Raw genomic sequence first — 22,900 nt, forward strand, 5'->3', positions numbered from 1 at the left:
TACACTTATGTCAGGAATCAAAGGTCAAAGTGAGGTCATAGTGACCTACTTCTTGCTCTGTCATCCCAAAATGTCCTTGTTCACCAAATCTAGTTACTCCAGGTGAAATAGTATAGAAGATATACCCCGGACAAACATTTTCATAAGTAAAGGTCAAGTCAAAGTGACCTACTTCTTGCTCTCCTCCATCCCAAGATGTCATTGTACACCAAATCTAGATACTCCAGGTGAAATAGTATAGAAGATATGCCACAGACAAACTTTTTCAAAAGTTAAGGTCAAAGGTTAAAGCATAGGTCAAAGTGACCTTCTTCTTGCACTTTGCCGATGTCCTTGTACACTCAATCTGGTTACTCCAGGTGAAATAGTATAGAAGATATGTCCCAGACAATCTTCCCGGACAGAATCCACATACCAAATGTTTGGAATAACATTCCGATGTTTTGATCTGAAGGGGATAAAAAAAATGCTAAATACACGACAAACACATGATTTTGCTAGTACTTGCTAGTTTTATTGATGATTTTGACATCCAAACCAGTCTTGGATATGATTTTATGGATCATAATAACACACTTTTATATGGTATACTACTTCACAATGCAGAAAATATATTCACGAAAAAAAATCTTGGAAACAACAAAATACATGCATATGTCCCCTGTATATATTATAGCTCTAGTACAGAAATCATATTTCATCGGAAATTCTATATTAATCTTCATTAATTTGATCAATTAAATCGGTGGACGAATAATTGATAAATATACTGACAGCTGGACACTAGTATGTATATCAAAATCCATATCATTTACTAATACATCAACTGACCATTGCGTGTAATTGCGTGTAATTTTATCTTCAAATTGTTGAAGTTGGTCAGTACCATTTAGAAGTGTATGTGATGCCTAGTTTTGGAATTAGTTACAATTTTCATCAGAGCCAATGGAATAATCAAGCAAATGGCTGGGTTAAACAAAAAAACATGGCAATAAAATAATTTTGAAAAAAAACAGGGCCCACTTTGCACAAAGAAACGTATATTTTTGTTATGTAATCTTAGGTTGTTATAATTTTATATACAGTATCTGTACACACACTATGTACTAACACATAACAACAACATACTTGTGTCAATCTGAACTTATACCTGAGCATCTCATTAAAAATCGTGTTTAAAAGATAAATTGTTTCATCTCTCAGAATAACGTACCATGTACATATCAATACATTTGCAGACAGCTCATTCTCTCTTAGATCGGATATATACATGACTTTTGATTTTAGTTTGACTTTTCATTTTGTAACAGATCTCATTTGAAATGAATATGTTTCATCAAAGAAATATTTTCAAGAACATATTTTCAATGCATGCAATTAACTAAATGACACTAAAACGTGAACACAATTAAAACCACACTAACAAATGACTACCGATTACCTCCCCTACCTAGTGCTGCTCACATGATATAAGATCTGTGTTTTATTTGTATCAACTCTGTACATAATTTTAATAAATCTGATATTATTATGGTTTAGCACTAGTAGTAATAAGTATTTATATTATTTCTATCACTATTTTTGCAGGTAGAGCTTACCTAGTACACTTGTTTATTGCATTCAAAATGCTTGGACCAGTTGAACTCACTACATAACTGTAATGTATAGTAAAGGGAGGTAATCAGGTAGCACCCCATTTATTATTGTAAAACATTCTATATAGAATAAAAATAATTAAATTTAACAGAATCAGACAATATAATATGCAAAATAAATGTATTTGGTTTATACACATACCTGTAGGAGGTATCAATATAATGTAATTGATGCGTGATGTATATGAAAAATCAATCTTAAATGAATCAATTTTTTAAGTGAAAGACTTAAATAAATAGTATACAATTGTTTCTAATTTCTAAAATGCTTTTGGGTTTTGGAAACCACTCTTGACTAAATGCTGCGACTCCCAAAGTTTACCCATGTGCATGCTTGTTCATAAAACTACTGACATAGGACAAATAATCATTTTTAATTTGAACCTTTTACTGATCCTATCTGTGTATTAGAAACATCTTTATACTAAATAATACAACATTTCAAGAAAAAACCTACCAGAAAATGTATGTTTATAATGTAAGCTGCAACTCATTTGATCTGTGATTTTGGCAAAGAATGGCAGAGTTGGTATTTAAGGATATCTGCAAAAATATAGCACTTTGTTAGTTTGTGTGACAAGAAAAAGCTAATAACAAAAAAAATTCACAGAAATTCTACATTTACACTTACAGGTGAATATATATTGGAATGTAACATCTACTAGCCAACCAATACTAGGACTACTGGTTTAGGGTGAAAGGTCATCTCACAAGGTCAATGTAAAGCATAACTACATACTAACCATTAACCTCTTAGATATACTGAACCAGTGCTGTTGCTAAATGCTTGGATTCGAGGAATTTTCCCTTTAAATTTTAAAGTTTAAAAGTTGAAAAGTTAAAAATTTTAAAATATAGCATTCATTCATTTTAATACATTTTTTTTCCGACCCATAAAACTGAAAAATTTATAAAATTTCTGAGTTTGCTACATCACACTTTGTTTATAAGGTTTACTATAACTATTACCCTGTCTTAAATGTAAATTCTGAAGGACTTGCTTTCCTTTAAATTATTACCAAAAACGGTACTTTTTTATCATGGCCAAGTAATGTTAGGACTTGACCTTGTGCAGAGAAAAGTTCCACTGAAGGTCACTAGTTCATGGGCTACTTGCTGGAATAAACATTAATCTGTTCCCTTGTTTATCTCAAGACAAGAAATTACTTAAGCATACAACATGTACAGCTTACTAATGATAAACCCCCATGATCAATATTATACGCCCAACCCGATTAACAAGTGTTCTGACAGCCTTCTCTACATGTATGATCAAATAGCAGAATAATCACTTCCCTGTTTACCCTGTAAGACTAGGTTCCCTCGGCTATCACAGGTAACAAGTAGTCATCTACAGGTCAGCTATCACAGGTAACAAGTAGTCCTCTACTGGTCAGCTATCACAGGTAACAAGTAGTCCTCTACAAGTCAGCTATCACAGGTAACAAGTAGTCCTCTACTGGTCAGCTATCACAGGTAACAAGTAGTCCTCTACAAGTCAGCTATCACAGGTAACAAGTAGTCCTCTACTGGTCAGCTATCACAGGTAACAAGTAGTCCTCTACTGGTCAGCTATCACAGGTAACAAGTAGTCCTCTACAGGGCAGCTATCACAGGTAACAAGTAGTCCTCTACAGGGCAGCTATCACAGGTAACAAGTAGTCCTCTACAGGTAAGCTATCACAGGTAACAAGTAGTCCTCTACAGGTAAGCTATCACAGGTAACAAGTAGTCCTCTACAGGGCAGCTATCACAGGTAACAAGTAGTCCTCTACAGGTAAGCTATCACAGGTAACAAGTAGTCCTCTACAGGGCAGCTATCACAGGTAACAAGTAGTCCTCTACAGGTCATCTATCACAGGTAACAAGTAGTCCTCTACAGGTCAGCTATCCCAGGTAACAAGTAGTCCTCTACAGGTCAGCTATCCCAGGTAACAAGTAGTCCTCTACAGGTCAGCTATCACAGGGAACAAGTAGTCCTCTACAGGTCAGCTATCACAGGTACCAAGTAGTCCTCTACAGGTCAGCTATCACAGGTACCAAGTAGTCCTCTACAGGTCAGCTATCACAGGTAACAAGTAGTCCTCTACCGGCTTTACCAACGTATTCAGCAGATACACTAACATATAGCATTAACACACCTAAAGCTTGCTGGGCGTATAACACCAGATAATTATTGGCAATTACGATAATTCAAGCAGAGCCATGTATATTTGAAAATTAATTTCTGCAAAAGGTTTCTCCTCTAGTTTACAGGATGTATTTTTCAAATCTGCAATGGCCACAATAACTGCATAAATCAGTTTTACATTTATAAGCAAAAACTAATGAAGCTCTTTTCTAAATACAGAACTGCAGTTAAATACCTTACCAAAAGCTTAACATGATTCTCTTTATTACGTCCATGAAAAACATGTCTTGGTGTAACTGGAGTAAAACGCACTGCTATCTTCTACTCTGCAGACACACAATCAGTTGCAGATAGAAATGTTTCTCTTGACCAAACTGATACACACATTTCTACATCAATCACCTTAAATCTAAACAATTGCCCTTCAGGCAGGCGAGCTAAAATAAATACCTGAATATCTCTAATGCATTGGATTTTTCTTATAAAATAAACCTGATTTTCGGGGTAATTTTTGAGAAGCAATATTTTATGTCATATGCAGTAGTGCACTGATCAAACATTGACTCTGTAACAACAATTCTTAACATGCATACATATCCTCTGTGCCATGCTTATATTTTTTACTGCAGCCTTACCAATTACCCTGATATGATTATGGTTAGCACTAGTAGTAAGTGCTTATATTATTTCTGTAGATCTCTTCTTGTAGTGACATTATCACTATCTTTACAGGTAGAGCTTACTTAGGACACTTTTGTTTATTGCATTCAAAACGCTTGGACCAGTCAGTTAGACCAGAGTTGTTTGTTTATGAAATAAGGTTGGACCTAGTAACTCACATTACTGTAATGTATATTAAAAGGGAGGTAATCAGGTATCTGATTTACCCTAACCTCTATTTACACCGCAGTCTTACCTACCTACAACACACAATAACCTACAGAGTAAGTACCCTCTGACTAATTAGTATAACATGCAGCAGCATACACTAAATATCACACACAACACCACACAAGTTGTTTCGTCCATGTATCATGTCATTCTCTCAATGCCTCGTCTTGTGGATTTCAGGGCGATTTAACAGGCTGCATTGTTGTATACAGCTGGAGATTTAACAGGCTACATTGTTGTATACAGCTGGAGATTTAACAGGCTACATTGTTGTATACAGCTGGAGATTTAACAGGCTACATTATTGTATAAAGTTGAAGTACCCTATTTTATTTCAAATTTTTATTAAAATTTGGAAATAACTCACGAAATAGAAAATTGCATTTTTTTTTTATGTTTCTTAAAATATGATATTGATATAAAGATTTTCTCCTTTTTATACTTGATACCACTAAGGATACAGAGATCAGTTTACATAGTCCCTTTGAAAGACTAGATAATGACAAGCATGGAATCATGATATATGTACAAATGATCTGAATATTATATTTACAATGACAATCTGACACTGGCTTAAAATTCGCTCAATTTCTGTTAAGAATTTCAGCAGATCTGTATCAAATGTGTTAACACATGGCTTGATTTTTAAAGGGATAAAGTGGACAGTTACTTTACATGTATCTACTGCACATCTGTTTGCTAGTTATCTCCTTGAACGATTTACAATCTGTACTAGGGTGTTAGCAATAAATTCATATTTATGCAACTCGCAAATGTGTCATCGTTCGAGTGTGATCTACATGAGTTGGTTTTTAAAGGTGTAGTTAACAGCTTCTTATATCAACATTATACATTTATATACGCCACCATGTTAGTATTACATACGCCACACACGCGCCCATGTTAGTATTACATACGCCACACACGCGATCATGTTAGTATTACAACATCTCCATTTAAGACTCATTCACCCCTGAAATTTCATTATGAACTATTCCAACATTTGAATTGGAAGAGTTCAAATGTGTCTTTAGGGGTGAATGAGTTAATAAATTCATATTTTTAAAATATGTAACATTAAAATGTGTCATCAAGTGACCAATGGAGTCCTTATCACCAAGCGTGAAAGTTGTTTTTGCAGGTTTCTCAAAATAGAATTTTTTTTAAAGGAGGACCATGTCACATTTTGTGGCGCCATATTATCTGAAGTCTTTCTGTTAATAACACACCTATAATAACCAATTTTAACATAGCGGTACATACCATGATGCTGGAATATCAAAGAACAGTTGGAGTCATGTTGCAATGATCCAAATTTCACAGCATATGCTATACATTCAGTAATCTCTGTAGGATCTCAGGAAGGACAAGTGGTCAGAAATCTAACCCAAGTTATAGCCATGGACACTATCAGTCATCGGCTTCTGATAACTGGACGTTCTAGAAAATCAACAGGCAATATACATGTTACTTAGAAGGTTAAGTTATTTCTGAATATTGTTTTTACTTGAGATACTGTAAAAGTGGAAATTCTCACACATAAAAATGTTTGTGTCGCAACTTTTCAAACTGATTATGTTGTGGGAATTTTTTGCATTGGCAATTTTGCACAAATTACTCTAAAAAAAAATGTGAGCATTTCCACAACACTAAAATTTCCACGTTCAAAGTAACTAGTAAAATATGACTGGGTGCTGCCATAATGCCCTACAAAGAACACAAACATTGTATAACTTACTGATTGGACTACACCATTAGAACAAGGAAGATTTCCCGAGGTTGCCTACCACACACACTCTACACAGTTGTATATATATTAAACATGAAAATTAAATACTTAAGAACAAACCTATGTTATATTAATTTACAAACATGCCTTTGTTGATTACTTAAACCATTTTATCACTCACTCAAACCTATGTTATATTAATTCACAAACATGCCTATATTGATTACTTAAATCATTTTATCACTCACACAATTTCACATTCCTCTCCGTAAAAATCAGAAACTCTCAGTCAGAAAATGTTACCACATAAGATAAAGCACACAGCTAACTACACTCCAAGAGTCTCGCGCTACCGTGCTGACCATAGGATGCCAAGAACTGTGAAGTGTACAGGACAGACTCCATCGTTGTCTTCCTTTAACCACACAGGCCTGCATATCATCATGGCTACCACCAACATTTAGATAAGTCCAATATTGCCATGGCCAAGATCAATTAAACCAATACATAATCTATGTAAACCTCAAAGAATTGTTTCACATTAATCTGTATAAAATGATTTAAACTTCTTTCTACAACAACAGGATTTGTTTTTCTACAATGGAGGATATGTTTTGATGGAGAGCGTTGCATGCCACATGTTTATAACATCAACAGGGACACAGGGCTAGGTTTGCATGCACGTTTAAAGCTGTACATGAAATCTGAGAGTGAAAATGTTCCCAGCCATTTTGGAACACCGCTATTTGCATTTAATGCTTGCCAAAGCCACACACATTGAACCAACTTCGGAGTCTCACACAGAGTTGTCCCTTACATAATATCTTTAACAACTGTTGGCAAGTTTCATGAAAAGGTTAAGAGTATCACAGATATGCATGCTATGACGGGTAGACATGTTTTTGTTCTGTAGACACGAAACGACACTGAAATACCGCGACTGGATGCTGTCAGCTACTCATTCACTTCTGTATCAATATTCAAATTCCATGCAATCTGAACATTTGTCATTCCCAATCACTTTCTTCCTCTTTCCTGTGAAAGTTTATGCAATGGAAATGTTTACATCTAGTGAGTGGCACCAGCCTTTCCTGGGTTTGTACACACTGTCTGTCAATCGGTGGAGCAGACCTGGCTCAAACCTCATTGTCCATTAGCCACAACTTCTGGATTCTGAATGACCTGACTCTGTTGCTTAACTTTGGCTTTCATCTCGGCGACATCACCTTGACATTTGGGTGCTGTACAATCTTTAGGCATATTCTCTTTATTTTCTGTGTCGTTTTCTTCAGATTTGTTCTGTTCCTCTTCAGGTGTGCTGTCTTGGCCATTAGTTTTGTCTATGATTATCGGTGCCGACACCATGGGGGTCTGTCCCATCTGTTGTTTAATCTTATCAAGGTCGTTTGGGCTGAAGAGAATCAAAACAAGTCTTTTACTAACTTATTCTAAAAATGAGATCTGTCATCATTATGGAAGAAGATCAACTTTTATAAGGTATGCTATTGCTGTTTTTGGCTCTGATCAATTAAAATTGCAATTCATCTATTTAATTGAAAACATCTGCTTTGGTCTCTTTCTAATGTCAAAAGGATGTAATAGGAGAGGAAAAATACACAGGCAGACAGGGATTTAAACCCAGAACTCTTAGCCAGACACTCTAACCAATTGAGCTGCCTTGTCACTGGCGATCAACCCAGTCCAGTTTCTGCTACTAGAATATTTACAACTGAGGAAATGTAGATATTGCACTTCTGTACAATACATCAAATGAAATTGCAGATATTTGTAAATAATGAGTCTAAGCCTGTTTTCCTGGATTAACAGGAATTAAATGAGGCCTTTATATTCTGTACAAAAGGTGATTAATATATTCTGTAGGACAGAACAGAGGTATATTCTGTGAGTCTGATCCGTAGTACAGAACAGAGGTATATTCTGTAAGTCTGGCCCGTAGTACAGAACAGAGGTATATTCTGCAAGTCTGGCCCGTAGTACTCATGCCTACCTGATCTGTACAAAGACGATGCCGTTGATGGCGTTAAGGGTTTCCATCACACTGGCAATGGAGGGTGTCTGTATCTGGAGGGGAGGTAGTGTGATACTTTTCTCTCCCTTGTATATCTCATTCATCTTCTTCTGGAACACCACTGCTTGTTGAGTAAGGTGCTTCAGACAGTCGGAGCTCTCCTTAGTCCGGTCATGTTCCTCACCAAGCTACAGCAAACAATTAAATAGAGCTAGGAATAAACTCAGATATCATTGTGTATAGGAAGTAACTTATGCATCATGAAGAATCTAAGTATTTATCACTACTTTATATCAATTAATATGTATACAGACATTTATTCCCCGTAATTGAAGAAACTGGTTTCAAAAAATCCCCCCCCCCCCCCCATTATAATCTATTGCCAGGACATTACTTCCGTTGATTGATATACCATTTTTGCTGTTTTCTAAGGAAATCTTTTTTTTATTTTGTTTTCATTAATCAACAAAGTATTTCTGTTACAGTTCCCTGTGTTTAAAGTTTGAGAAGAAATCTCCTGTACTTTTTATAACATAAGGCAGGATGATCATATGGAGAGAAATATTCCATTATATTAGCTGTACTACTGACAGCAGGGTAGGCAGTGCAGTGTTTACTACACACCACTGTTATCTACGACACCTACCATCTGTTTGTATATAACATAGGCCTCCTTTTCTGTTTGTAGGGCAGCTCTGAAGTCTCCCCGACATGAGTGTGTCCTAGCTACAAGGTGGTAGCTCATGGCAACCTTTAAGCTAAGTTTACGATGGAACCTGTAAAAACAAAATCATTAACCATCATTTCTATAATATCAATTTTTTCTTTACAAACTTTCTTTTTATTGAAATAGAACAAAACCAATGAGAAATATCTATTTCATATGAAATAAATACCGCGTTATGCAGTGTCATAAAGCCATCACATAAATTATGTTTGTGTAACGTGTAATATCACTCCGGAAATGACGTCACAATTGAATAGGAACACTCAATGTGACGTTACGTCATTGTGAAGCGGACACAATTTTCATTGTATCAAAGGCGGCCAAGTGCAAAATATTCGCTTCAGATCACAATTATACAGTTTACTTTGTATTATATAATAAAAAGAATCTGTCATTCGTTTCCCTTCATATTAGATTTATGATACTCGTTTTGGACTTTTCATATTTGCTCAACAGAGGCTAGCAAACATGGAAATTCCAAAACTTGCATCATAAATCTAGTATGAAGGGAAACGAATGACAGATCCTCTATATATCAAGATAGGACAATTCTTTAATGTCAGGACAATTCTTCATTGTTAGATTATACAACTACACTGTTGTACATTATTTCTATTGTGTTTGTAATTTCTAAAATATTTTCTTATTATCCTGGTTTGGTCTCCTTGAAGTGTTATGTTTCACCGACTTTTTTTGTTCTGCAATGTTTTATGGCCAATTGACAATGTGAGTCATTTGAGGCAAAGTATCCCTATCAAAGGAAAGTCATTCTTACTTTTGATTGAGTTGTAAAGCATGTTCAAGGAACCTAAGGGACAATTCATACTCTTCAACAGCATGTAGGATCAACCCGATATTGCTCTGAAAGACAAACAGATTAAAAGGTTGACTTTCTAAACATGTGTGGATGAATTGTTGTGAAAAATGAATATTCTAATACTTATGACAGTTCTCATTGGTCATTCTCAGATTTGATAATGTTGCCAAAAAATACATCTTACCATCATATATTATTCATTTTTCCATCCTCATGATATATTTTATTAATACATTAAACTTACACCAGAAAATTAAATGTGACTAACTAGCTGCCAGCATATTACTACTGGTAGGTAAACCATCCGGTACTGAAGAATGCAATAGTATTGGCTATTTGGAAACTGAACACTGAAAGCTATTTTATTTTATTTTACACAAAAATTAAATTAAGGCTTCCTTGCCCATTTTAAAATCAACATATTTATTTAAGAACAGGAGGCAAGATTTATATTTGGCGTCCTTCACAATTGCTGATATTCACAGGTCCCTGTGACCATTACTTCAATTTTATTTGATAACTTACATCAATGAGAGCAACCTCAGGATGGTCCTCGCCGTGACACAGCAGGGCGAGGTAGCGAGTACGGTACATCAGGCGCAAAGAACTGGACACCTGGTTGTTGGCAAAGCAGTACAGTGCCAAGTGGGACTGAAATATATAGACAAGGATAAAACCAATGGTACTTAATATTTACACCACACTAAACATTCAATAACTTGTTTAAATAATATTTTAAATCCAATCTTCCCTTTTCTTCTTCTCAATTTTCTTTGTGCATAAACCTTCTCATTACTACATACATCTTTTGCCGATGTAGCTATACGGTTTCATTCCATGATTGTACGTAAAAAGTTTTGGTGTCATCTGCCCAACCATGTGGGTTTTCTCCCAATACTCTCCCCCCCCCCCCCCCCCCCCCTCCTCACATTATGACCCCCTGCATGCTCCCAGTTGGGCCAACAACATATATTATAAGTTGATAGAACTTGTGTCATTACATTGTTGGCGTAAAACAAAGTTTCGTTTCTAATGACATTTCTGCGAAACAGAGCTATAAATCTGGGACAGAACAATTGAATGACAGTAAACTCAAGACCCAACTTACATATTCTGTGATTGTATTAGGATGGTCCAACCCCTGTACTCGTTCGCTCATAAGTACTGCTCGCTGCTGGTATGACAGTGCCTGCAGATAAAGGTGAGATTACTAATATTAAATGTAAACTAGGACAATTTCATATAAAACAGATGATTGGAGCGTTATAAAGAGCATTACAAATATCATCAAAGTCCTCGTGTCTTTCTACGTATTTTGTTAAAATTAGACATTTCGTCAACGACTTTTCAGAAACAAAATTGTTCATATTTGTTACTTTCATAGCATAAAAATCGTTTTGCACACACAGCCCAAATGATAAGCCCCCTTGCCCACCTCGCCATAGTCCCCGAGGATGTAGTTAAGTCTGGCCATGAGCCGGAGACAGGCCGAGATCTCGGGGTGCATGGCGCCATACACATTGTTGAGGAGATTGAGTGCCTCACTAATCAGATCATAACCTTCCTTCATCAAACCTTGTTGTATCTTAGCTTGACCGCTTGTGAAAAAGTGGTACGCATCTGATGCCTGTAATACAAGGTATGTCACCATCAAATCACGTCTCACGTATATAACAGCTGAATTATTGTATCATAACATTTTAAAACTATCACCATCAAATCACGTCTCATGTATAACATGTTTTTAACGTTTAAGCATCAATATTTTAAATGGATCTAATTGGAAGAAATGTCAAGACTTGATTTTCATCTGTATTCCAAAGATATAGGAATAAACTGAAATTATTTGAGTGGAAATGCAGAATTAACAGCATCTACTGTCTAACATTAAAAGAACAACAAAAACGATCTGTTACATAGGGACACGGCACTTATCAAAATAATATAACCTTCTTACAGTGATTTTTTTTACTGAGATATACCAACTACACATTACATGGTTTCTGGTTTAAATTTGCCTTACAATTAATTGAAACATTTGTTTTAAGCCAAGTTTGGCCTACCTTTGGATGAATGTGTTTGACTTTAGGGAAGATGTTGATGATATCGTCCTCGTAGAAGATCTGTTTGTTCCTCGACTCCAAGTTGTACTCGCGTAACAGGATCTGCATTCCACAGCTGCGACATATCTCCCTCAGCATGGACACTCTCTGGAGGCCATACTTCTCCAACGCACCGTCAACAGAGTCACTGAGCACACACAGTAATGTCACGTGATTATAGCGAGTCAACAGAGTCACTGAGCACACAAAGTAATGTTACGTGATTATAGCGAGTCAACAGATTTTATTAGGCCATCAACAGAGTCACTGAGCACACAAAGTAATGTCACATGATTATAAAGTCAACAGATTTTATTAGGCCATCAACAGAGTCACTCAGCACACAAAGTAATGTCACGTGATTATAGGGAGTCAACAGATTTTATTAGGCCATCAACAGTCACTGAGCACACAAAGTAATGTCACATGATTATAGAGTCAACAGATTTTATTAGGCCATCAACAGTCACTGAGCACACAAAGTAATGTCACGTGATTACAGCGAGTCAACAGATTTTATTAGGCCATCAACAGAGTCACTGAGCACACGAAGCAATGTCAGGTGATTATAGAGTCAACAGATTTTATTAGGCCATCAACAGTCACTGAGCACACAAAGTAATGTCACGTGATTATAGCGAGTCAACAGATTTTATTAGGCCATCAACAGTCACTGAGCACACAAAGCAATGTCACGTGATTATAGCGAGTCAACAGATTTTATTAGGCCATCAACAGAGTCACTGAGCACACAAAGTAATGTTACGTGATTATAGTGAGTCAACATATTTTATGTTCAACAGAGTTACTGAGCACACTATATAAATATCACATTCATGAGAGGGCAATTTTTGGAATAACACCCTGGCACTGGGACGAACCGTGCACGCATACGTTTGGCGCATGTGATATTTTTTGGAATAACACCCTGTCTTCTTTATTTTTGTAAAACGAGCAAGTAACATTGAAAATGTTCACATCTTTCTCAACCAATCAGATTACGAGATTTTAACAGAAGGTATAATAAGTAATATGTTAATACATGATTATATATAGCGAGTCAACAATTTTATTAGGTAAAACGCTTCTGAGAATCTCTTGGTAGGACACTTTAAGAATGTTAAATACACCTTAGCTAGCCTGTCATCACTGTCACTCACCATTCCACTGTGAAGTAGAAGTAGTCTTTCACTTCCTCTACCACCTTTTTCCATAGTGTCTTTGGTGTCTCTAAAACCCATTCCACATTGTCTGCAAAAAAACGTAAAAACAGCTAAAAATAATATTAACCTTTCTATTCTTTTAAATATGTTCATTTCCCAAGCATGTTGATAAATGAATATATCCATTTTTCATGGAAGTATAAATATATCCATATCTATGATTTGCAGTGATAAATCTACATAAGTGTCCAGAGTCCTATACTTATATAATTTGATGGGACTCAATAGAATTTCAAGAAGTACTTTAATTTAACATTTGGGACCCATCATTGGCTTTTGCAATACAGTTGAAAAGGACCCATGTAAATAAATTGTACATTGATTACTGATTTGTTTGGAACTGCCAGGGTTTTCAGAGCCCTAGGATGAATACCCCAAACAAACTGTCCTCTGATAGGGGGCTTTCGCTAATTTAACAATAAGTCTACTTTAAATCATCCCTTTGGTACCATACCTCACGTTCCTATCAAAACTTTTTATAGAATAAATATTTCTCCAAATGTGCATTTTGATTTGAGTTGACCAACTTTATTTAAGCAACAATGCCTTTGGGTAGGTGAGTTAAATATTGTTTGAGCTTATGGTCAGTTTTTTAATTAGAAGCCCTGTTGTAAAATATCTTTAAATCCAACAGAATTCAAATGGCATTATTTTCTGCAGTTGTTTTTTTTTGTCTCACAACTCTAATTATGAAAACAAAATACTCACCCATGTTGAAGATTGCAGCTTTGTTCTTTTTAATGTTTTTCCTCCTAGCTTTCTTGCTCTGTAACTGCAGAACAACAACACCATTAGATTTATCCTACAATGCTCTCCATGGCCTATAATTTGTATTTCATTTATTATCAAGCTATCTTAGTAATGATAATTTCTAGATAAAGACGTATAAACAGGTTAAAAGAATTATTTATTAATAACAAATACCGGGTCATGATGTTGACAAACGATATATAAATCTCTCCACCCTGTGGGTCTGTTAGGCATTGCCTTCAAATTATTTAGTTTTCTTCAAAGACAGTTAAATGGAACCACCCTAAACAATACTATGGTAGCAGTGTACAGTAGACATGCCCTTTATTTTTAGGGTCAAGCCATTTCTACTGTACTCTGCTACCTATCATTTCATATTCCTACCTGTAAACATAAACCACTAACCCATATCTTAGAGCGAGTCATTAAACAGTTGGATTCAGTGAGTCAATAAAACAATTGGCTTTGAATCTCTGTATTTATGGTTATTTCAGCCATGTCTGTTTGTTAATGCAGACGAATGAGTGTATCTATTTTTTAAATGTAATGTTTCAGGGGTGAAGCCAGATGGGCTGGCAAATGCTTGCTGAACGCCGTGAAAGTACTTGCCAAGGCTAGGCAGAAAGTAACTTAACTCACAAGCTCTGTTCATAATTCATAAACGATGAATGATATGAACCCTAGTCGAACAAGTTCAGCTTGTTAACGGAGGCCTCTAGTATTCTTACCTCTTCAGCAGTGAGTTGAGCGTGCGGTGCTGTGTGCGACCCAAGGAAACAGTTGAGGAAGTGGCTGACAGCCGAGGACAGGCTCATCATCTCTACTCCCTGCATATAGGTCTTAAACAGGTGTTTGGTTGCCCTGGTGATCAGCTCTCCAACAGCAATAGTCTGTAGAAAATATTGTTAGGAACATTTGATATCTTCAGTTTTGCCTAAATATTGTTGAAATTTCTAGTGCATAAGTATTGACAAATAGCCAATGGCCCATAAATCATTTCCCCCCCAGTTGGTGTCGAAGTGTAAACTGCTTATGAGGCACAGCTATTCTCAACACCAGGACTGTTTCTAACAAATTTTAACTCTGAAAAATTTCCAGCAAAAATATATTTTGCTGTTATCATGTTTATTTCATCATATTTTTTGAACTATATTGAACAAGAATAAAAATATTACCTAAATCTAAGTTATGGTACATAGGAAGTTACATAGATAAAGGTCTTTTTGTATTACTCAGGATTATAGATTACTCAGGATTATAGATTATGATAAGAAGTAATGTGTTTACGACATTAATGCAGGAGAACATCAAATAAATTGTTGGTACATACATGGACATACGACACAGACGGATACTTGGTCAACATCTCGGCCACTTTTCCCAGGTATCTCATGTTGATGCCTCTGTGAGAAAGAAGGTTTCATTATATTTCGAGGTTAAACCACATTAAATGAGATAATTTGACGGCAACAAATTACACCATAAAGACAAAGTTATTTCCTTGCGAGTTTATCAAAACAAACATTAAAATCACTTACAGAACATACAGATATTGTAACTACTACGGCCATGTTTATCACTTTTTTCCTTCCTTTTTTACATAACAATGTTAAATGTAAGGGTTTTTTATGTTCTTTATACAAGACTACAATTCCCTTTTTAGTAATTTTTTGGAAATACAGATGTGGATCCAGAAGAGGCTTCTGTGAGTTTATAAAACTGTGTCAATTTTTGTTTTAAACTACATTTCCCATAAATCATGATCACACAAGGGCCCAATTTTCATGGTTTTCCAACAAACCACTATCTCACGGGTACGTGAATTCATGGATTACTAGTAAACACTAAAACGCAGAATTGCTCTGTATCAAACTTGTAATTACTCCATGGACCTATGAATTCGTGGATGAACATTACCCAACAAAATTAAAAACTCCACAAAAATTAAGTGATTTCACAGTATCTCAATTGCCAACCCCAATCCCCCTTCCAATAAGTGAAACAGGATAGCCTGCCATATTAGTACGTGACTTAATCGCTATAGCGATAGTACAGTGAAACACTTACTTGGTGTGCATGGCCTCTGTCAGTGTAGATCCATCAATAGGCGAGGAGGTGTGATCCATACAGTCACTGATCTATAAACATATACAAATACTTCATTGTCCATTTTTCTTTTTAAGTGAAAAATTAAAAAGTGAAATAAAAATTCTAATTAAATGAAATGTAATAATTACCGAAATAATTATAGAACGGTCATTTTTTTGGGGAAATCAATCACTTAATGTCCTTTTTTGGTACTGCGCGTCATACATAACCAACAGAAACTATGGAAGTATTTTGAACTTTAAAAACAATTGTTTTCCCGAGTCGATTGGGATTACTCACCAGGGAAGGGATCTGATACACAACTAGAAATTCCGCGGCATCCTTCACCAACTGTTTCTCCCGACGCAGAGTTTCACTCTGGAGAAAATAATTCAATCAATTTAGATATATAACATTAGACGGGAAAATATGTATGGTTGCCTTATATCAGATTGGAATATTGAAATGAATCAAGTCAATCATGTCATTCTTTTAAAATGCTAAACAAAAATTAGTTTACCTCTGGATTGGCATGCTTCACATGGGCTTGGTAAACATCTGGGTTGAATGTGATGTTAAACTCTGAAAACAAAGGAGAACAGTACATCTAAATCTTTTTCAAATCAAGGTTTCTTAGTTGTAGCAGTGTAAGTTTATTAAATGTATACATGTGGTTTGCCAGTTGTACATATGTAATTCAAGTCAGTTGTGCCAGTGTGTTTTGTCTGTTGTACCTGTGTTTTGTCTGTTGTACCTGTGTGTTTTGTCTGTTGTACCTTTGTGTTTTGTCTGTTGTACCTGTGTTTTTTGTCTGTTGTACCTGTGTTTTGTGTCTGTTGTACCTGTATAACTTAAATCAGTTCAACCTGTGTAACTTTCATAAAAGTTGTGGATGTGTCACTTTTGTCATTATTTATGTGATTTATGCCATTTTCCTGTGTTATTGAAGTCAGTTGCAACCGAGTCATTTGTCTGTTGTATCTGTAGATTTGAATGACTACCATCTTTTTACATGAGTAAGTTACCTGTTATACATAAAGTTTCCAGTAATAGAAACCTATAGTAAATGGTTATTATTCTCTGTAAGAGTTACGTGTAATAGTTATCTCTGTAAGAGTTACCTCTAATAGTTGTTCTCTGTAAGAGTTACGTGTAATAGTTGTTTTTCTCTGTAAGAGTTACCTGTAATAGTTGTTATGTAAGAGTTACCTGTAATAGTTGTTTTTCTCTGTAAGAGTTACATGTAATAGTTGTTCTCTGTAAGAGTTACCTGTAATAGTTGTTTTTCTCTGTAAGAGTTACGTGTAATAGTTGTTCTCTGTAAGAGTTACGTGTAATAGTTATCTCTGTAAGAGTTACCTGTAATAGTTGTTTTTCTCTGTAAGAGTTACCTGTAATAGTTGTTTTTCTCTGTAAGAGTTATCTGTAATAGTTATCTCTGTAAGAGTTACCTGTACTAGTTGTTCTCTGTAAGAGTTACCTATAATAGTTGTTCTCTGTAAGAGTTACCTGTAATAGTTATCTCTGTAAGAGTTACCTGTAATAGTTGTTATCTCTGTATGAGTTACCTGTAATACTTACCTGTATCACTCAGTGAGTTGACCACTTTAGCAGCCTTCTTCACCACATCCTTTGTGTCCTCCTCCACTGTAACAAGTTTTACATCTATTACATATTTACCTCAATGAACATAAAATCTTAAATCAATATCTTTATCTCAATTAACATAAATCTTGATATATATTCACCTCAATTTACAGAAGCAATACATTTGACAACATCACCCAATGAAAGTTTGACACAATGATAAATGTTATTAAGGACTTTCCACTGGATGCAAAACACTAGAGAATGCAACTAGTTTTTCATAAGTTACTTTTCCCGTTGCTTTTTTTCAAAGTTAGAACACTCTTGTATTTTTTTTCCTTAATTATACAGTTTTTGGCAGTGGCACAGGGATCCTTTAAATGTTTTCTTCAGCTAGTAATAGTGTTGTTTATGCTTCCTGGCGTTAACTCTTAAACACTAAGTTACTAAAAACAATTTATATATGTCTCCCTTTAAGTTCAAATGTATTAACCTACATGCTTTCGTTGTGTTACTGACTAGAAGACTTACATGTTTTTACGTCTATGCCTGGCAGTATTTGGGAGACCTGATCAGCCTGCTCAGCCTGGTCCGTACTGGTCAAGACTTTCACCAACTTCTTGTCCTCCTCAGAGACCAAATTTTCTTCCTTATCCTCCAGTGGTTTTTCTTCGTCAGAATGACCATTTGTCAGCTTGGCCTTTGTTACCCAAGAAAATAAGTTAACAACTTCAGTTGAAAGTATAACCACACAATAATGCTATGTATAAAATATCTATTAGAAAACACATCAATTGGATTACAATGAAATCATTCTCTCTAATCTATATGCCAAGATGTAGGGTCTAAAAACACTGCATATTAAAACGGGTCACTCTAGCTGATATTTTATTCCAGCCCCATAAGAGGACAAGTTAGTGACTTTAAACTATAACTACATGGTAGTTTTTATATTGGTGACCTTTTACTGACAGCCAATTAGTGACAACTTCAGTCTATTTAAGTGTGTAGTATATGTAGCTCAGCTATTGTCGTTCATCGGTCATGTGAGGCACCCAAAAAAACAATAAAGTCCAGTAAATTTCAGCTTTTCAGGAAATGTGTAAATTATTGAACCCCCGTTTTTTTATCTTACATTTAATAGTAATATCTTACAGCAAATAAAACTTGTTAAACATTATTTTGATACCCTACCCTAGACTAATGCAAAAACAAGAGCACTTAGATTCCCCACATATCTGTTAGTAAACAAGATGATTTAGCTCCCCGGGACTTCATTAAAGTTACACAGGATGATAAAGTTCCATAACAAGATAATTTGCCTTGGACTTCTCTGTAAACCAGGCTGTTATTATATATTTATGACCAAACATATCTGAAAGTTAGTAAATCACTGTTAAGAAGCCTCACCGTGGTTGCTGCCTTTGCCTCTGTCGCGGCCTTGCCTTGTCGCTTTAACTGCAGATGTTGGTAGTTGATGGCAGCATGCCTCACAAACGTTACATATTTTGCCCTAGAGGAGGAACAAATTCATATGCATCATTTAGTCAGAGCAAAAAAATACACATACATACATCGCAAAAAATAAATTGTAATTGCTTAAATTAATTTTTATCACATTACTTTATTTTCCCTTCAATTAATGAAGACTAACATTGCTAATAATTTACCAGTTTGTCCAGATTTAATACTATGCAATACCTATAGAATTTCCTTAATATCAGTAGTTTCACTCACAGCCCCCCATCCCCAGAAAATGGAATGATAGGTCTTAAATAACTGCCTATAGATTGTACATTCTCCATACAATATTTAATGTGTGGGCTTTTAAAAATATTTTAAGTTTCAGAAGGTAAGTTAAAAGATTTAACATACTCAACAAAGGCCTCCACAAGTTCCTGTCGTAAACAAGCTAGACGATGCCTGTGTTCTCTTGGGAAACCATGCTCTCTCATTGCCGCACTCAATTCCTCCTTGTCAACTACAAAAAAAAACCAAATCTCTGAATGAGTGTTTAAATATAAACTTGATTTAACAACAATTATGAAAAAAGTTTTTACAACTTGTATTAATCACTCTTGATGGTCCGGATGTAAGCACGCAGTGGGTTTTAAGGTTTAAGGTTTTCTCCCGGTACTTTTGTTTTCCACATTAAGGCCACCATCCGGGCCAACAAGAGTGATTTATATAAACTTGTTTCAATAGTGTCATAAAACACAGTTATCATAAGAGTGTTTCTGGTTTAAACAAAATTACTGGTTGGTTTACACCGACATGTTTAATCACAGCATCTTCCATTTAATAGGTGGGTTGAAAAATAAACAAACAAGGCAATAGTGGTAGAAAGTGTAGTGATATGATTCTTCGCTTACTTGATAGGAAGTTAACGTCTGGGGGAGATGTCCGCAGCAAGTCGAGGACATAGTACCGTCGGTCATTTCCAATGATTCCCTAAACAGAACGATTCAAAATATGAAATTACATCAAGGTTACTTGTAAAATTAATACTGCTCACTTTAATTCTTATACAGCTATCAAATCGTTGTTTTATTTTTGTCTGCTACTTGCGTAAATTTCTCCAGCTCTGTATAGATCTTACACATCAAACCTACTGGTTATGTACTTACTTTGCATTCTAATGAGGTAAACAGCTCTACTTCTTCTCCTTTATCATTCACAACCCTGTTAAGAAAAAATGTTTATTTACTTAAATGTTTTATGAAAATATTTACAAAATTATCTTTTATCTAAATGCACATCAAATCTGGAAAAGTTTTATTTTTGAACCATAACAAATAACAAACAGTAACTAGCAGATCTTATGTTCCAAACTGGACAATAAATGATGTTTAAAGTCATTTTTTGAATTCACAAAAAAACATGTTTTTATAGTATCTAGGTAGAACTTACTTGTGAGGCCTGACTTTGAGAAAAGTTGCTGTCTTTGAGAGCTGAAACAATAAACAGATGATCTGAGATCTATTTGTCTGCCTTATTCTATTCAGACACAAATTGTTTGATATATTAGATATAAACACATTTTGATATCCCTTATACTTAATCTCCTCCAGAATTATGATTTAGTCAGAGGATCATATTTATGTTCTAAATAAACTTACCAGTTCTTGATATTTTTCGTCGGTGACAACAGTTTTGCCAAAGTCTATGGAACCATAGACAACAGACTGTTCTTGTTCACGTTCCAGTATGCCAGGTATGATGGACTGGGCAGTGATTCGGTAGCCACGGTAATCCACAATGACTGTCCCCAGTGTGTACAGACCTTCATGGTCTAAGTTAAAGTATGCTTTCACTCCCTGCAGGTCATTTCCCTGTAATTCAAACATACATGTGAATCAGACTTTCCCTGTAAAACAAACACCTAAATAAGATTTTTTTTCTCAGTACAGCAAAATATTACCAGGTAATATGTTTATGAAACAAGAGGTAACGCAAATTTTCATTGTAGAATTGTTAAATCATGACAGTATATCACTTATCCACCTTACTGACATTTACGATGAAGTATCATTAGCTTGTTTGTATAAAGCTAGATCTGATAAATAATTTATAACTCCTGTAGACAACTTACGGGGGCTGAATAAGCTGCAGCATCTCCACCAAATTCTTTATAGTGATCTCGTACATCAAATCCAAGGCTGAAGAATATGTTGTTCCAGATAAACATCTGCATCCTGTAGGGGAAAAAGTGGAAAAATATATCCCGAACTTTTACGTAATACAATAGAACATTTATAAGGAATCAAGGGGACATATTTTTTTCCCTATTTGGCATAATTGATTATTTCATACTCCTGATGCCAGTCTTTGTCGAACAACTGAGTTTGAAATAAGCAAGAGTTCCCAACCTTCATGTTCACAGAAAACAAGCTGAATTTACTACATCTTACTTTGTGTTCAGATTCAATGCATACAACCACTTAAACTATTAAGGTGTTTTTACTCTCTAGTTAGATGTAAAATAGAAGATATTGTCATCCCTTTGAAGATTTTTCAGATTTTGCTACAGGGTTTCTCCCTCACAAAAAAAATAATATTGTTTAGACTGTGGTCAATAGCATCTCAATGTGACTCAGTGATCAGAAAATGGCCTAAACTTGCAAATTATATAAGGTGCTATATAAATGTTGTATATTATTATCATCATCATATAAAGTAATATTTTCAACAATTACACTTTAATACAAAACATTACACGATGTACATTTTGTAACATGGAATAAAAACAAAGTGAGAAATTATGCCTTGAATTCAACAACTTGCCTAGCACTCAAGGAAGACTGCGGAAATTTTCCAGGTTGCAGGTTTTGTAATTACTGAAGGTTACAGGGACAGACATGAATGGTGTGTTAGGGAGAACTCTCCGACATTACACTTGAGTTATCTATTTGTATACTTGACTTTTGGCTAGATAATTAAAAACAATCTTCCTTACTTGGCTTCCTCTCCCGGGTTGATAGCCATAACATTGCCATCAATAACTGCCGTAGCACCGCGGGTAGCTGCTCCAACAAAATCACTGTGCACCTGTACAGTGAAACACATACATTTAGTCATACATAATATTTTTAACAAATTTCCTTTACAATTTCATTGGAATCATTATTTTTGATTTTCTGTTTACAAGAGAATATATCTTTCCATATCTACTATGTATCAGAGTTGCTACAGACATCTAAAGTCATTGTAAGATAAAAATAATTTAAAATTGTTGTGTAAAAAATTGTGAAAATGTATGTTTTTGAAAAAAAAAATAAGTTAAACAATCTCATACCCTTGATAGTTAATACCAAAGGACTTGAAATTATTTCTCATCAAGAATGTAAATATTTCAAACTGAAGAGTACGATAAGTAATTACTGACGTGTTAATTACTAAGTTGTATGCACCCCCTACTAACTCACCTTGAAAATTGCCCTTTCCCTGATCAGTCTGTCTGGCAGTGTTTTACGAGGCAGCTCCTGTGTGGTCTGTACCTCCTCATTCCACTCACGAGTCTGTCCAGGGATGTGTTCTTCGTATCCTAGTCTGGTGGAAAAAGCTGAAAACAAAGTTGTTCTTGTGTACATAATAGGTACATGAAAGCATTCCACCTTTTATTTATTTTTTATTATCTACACATACAATGCGAATACTTTTAAAATGAACCA

At 35.2% G+C, this 22,900-nt stretch overlaps 1 protein-coding gene across 2 annotated transcripts in view; it reads right to left on the minus strand.

Moving 5' to 3' along the window:
* Positions 1 to 492: 492 nt before the first annotated feature.
* The window catches only part of LOC110465442 (clustered mitochondria protein homolog), a 38,739-nt gene continuing 16,331 nt past the window's right edge, over positions 493 to 22,900 (minus strand). For both annotated transcript variants that reach the window (XM_021521247.1, XM_021521246.1), the window contains exons 10-35: positions 22,655 to 22,791; positions 22,186 to 22,277; positions 21,322 to 21,424; positions 20,849 to 21,061; positions 20,640 to 20,680; positions 20,357 to 20,411; positions 20,102 to 20,180; positions 19,605 to 19,710; positions 19,140 to 19,242; positions 18,261 to 18,429; positions 17,724 to 17,789; positions 16,663 to 16,724; positions 16,443 to 16,520; positions 16,122 to 16,192; positions 15,385 to 15,457; positions 14,783 to 14,944; positions 14,013 to 14,076; positions 13,242 to 13,332; positions 12,043 to 12,229; positions 11,415 to 11,606; positions 11,088 to 11,168; positions 10,505 to 10,630; positions 9,938 to 10,023; positions 9,082 to 9,211; positions 8,415 to 8,623; positions 493 to 7,817 (exon numbers count right to left, since the gene is read on the minus strand). In XM_021521247.1, the coding sequence (XP_021376922.1) occupies positions 7,550 to 7,817; positions 8,415 to 8,623; positions 9,082 to 9,211; positions 9,938 to 10,023; positions 10,505 to 10,630; positions 11,088 to 11,168; positions 11,415 to 11,606; positions 12,043 to 12,229; positions 13,242 to 13,332; positions 14,013 to 14,076; positions 14,783 to 14,944; positions 15,385 to 15,457; positions 16,122 to 16,192; positions 16,443 to 16,520; positions 16,663 to 16,724; positions 17,724 to 17,789; positions 18,261 to 18,429; positions 19,140 to 19,242; positions 19,605 to 19,710; positions 20,102 to 20,180; positions 20,357 to 20,411; positions 20,640 to 20,680; positions 20,849 to 21,061; positions 21,322 to 21,424; positions 22,186 to 22,277; positions 22,655 to 22,791 (3,044 nt within the window). In that variant the 3' untranslated portion in view covers positions 493 to 7,549. The remainder of the gene's footprint in view (positions 7,818 to 8,414; positions 8,624 to 9,081; positions 9,212 to 9,937; positions 10,024 to 10,504; positions 10,631 to 11,087; positions 11,169 to 11,414; positions 11,607 to 12,042; positions 12,230 to 13,241; positions 13,333 to 14,012; positions 14,077 to 14,782; positions 14,945 to 15,384; positions 15,458 to 16,121; positions 16,193 to 16,442; positions 16,521 to 16,662; positions 16,725 to 17,723; positions 17,790 to 18,260; positions 18,430 to 19,139; positions 19,243 to 19,604; positions 19,711 to 20,101; positions 20,181 to 20,356; positions 20,412 to 20,639; positions 20,681 to 20,848; positions 21,062 to 21,321; positions 21,425 to 22,185; positions 22,278 to 22,654; positions 22,792 to 22,900) is intronic.

The sequence above is a fragment of the Mizuhopecten yessoensis genome, unplaced genomic scaffold, assembly GCF_002113885.1.
Source record: "Mizuhopecten yessoensis strain PY_sf001 unplaced genomic scaffold, ASM211388v2 scaffold11077, whole genome shotgun sequence".
In the NCBI taxonomy this organism is placed as follows: Eukaryota; Metazoa; Mollusca; class Bivalvia; order Pectinida; family Pectinidae; genus Mizuhopecten; species Mizuhopecten yessoensis.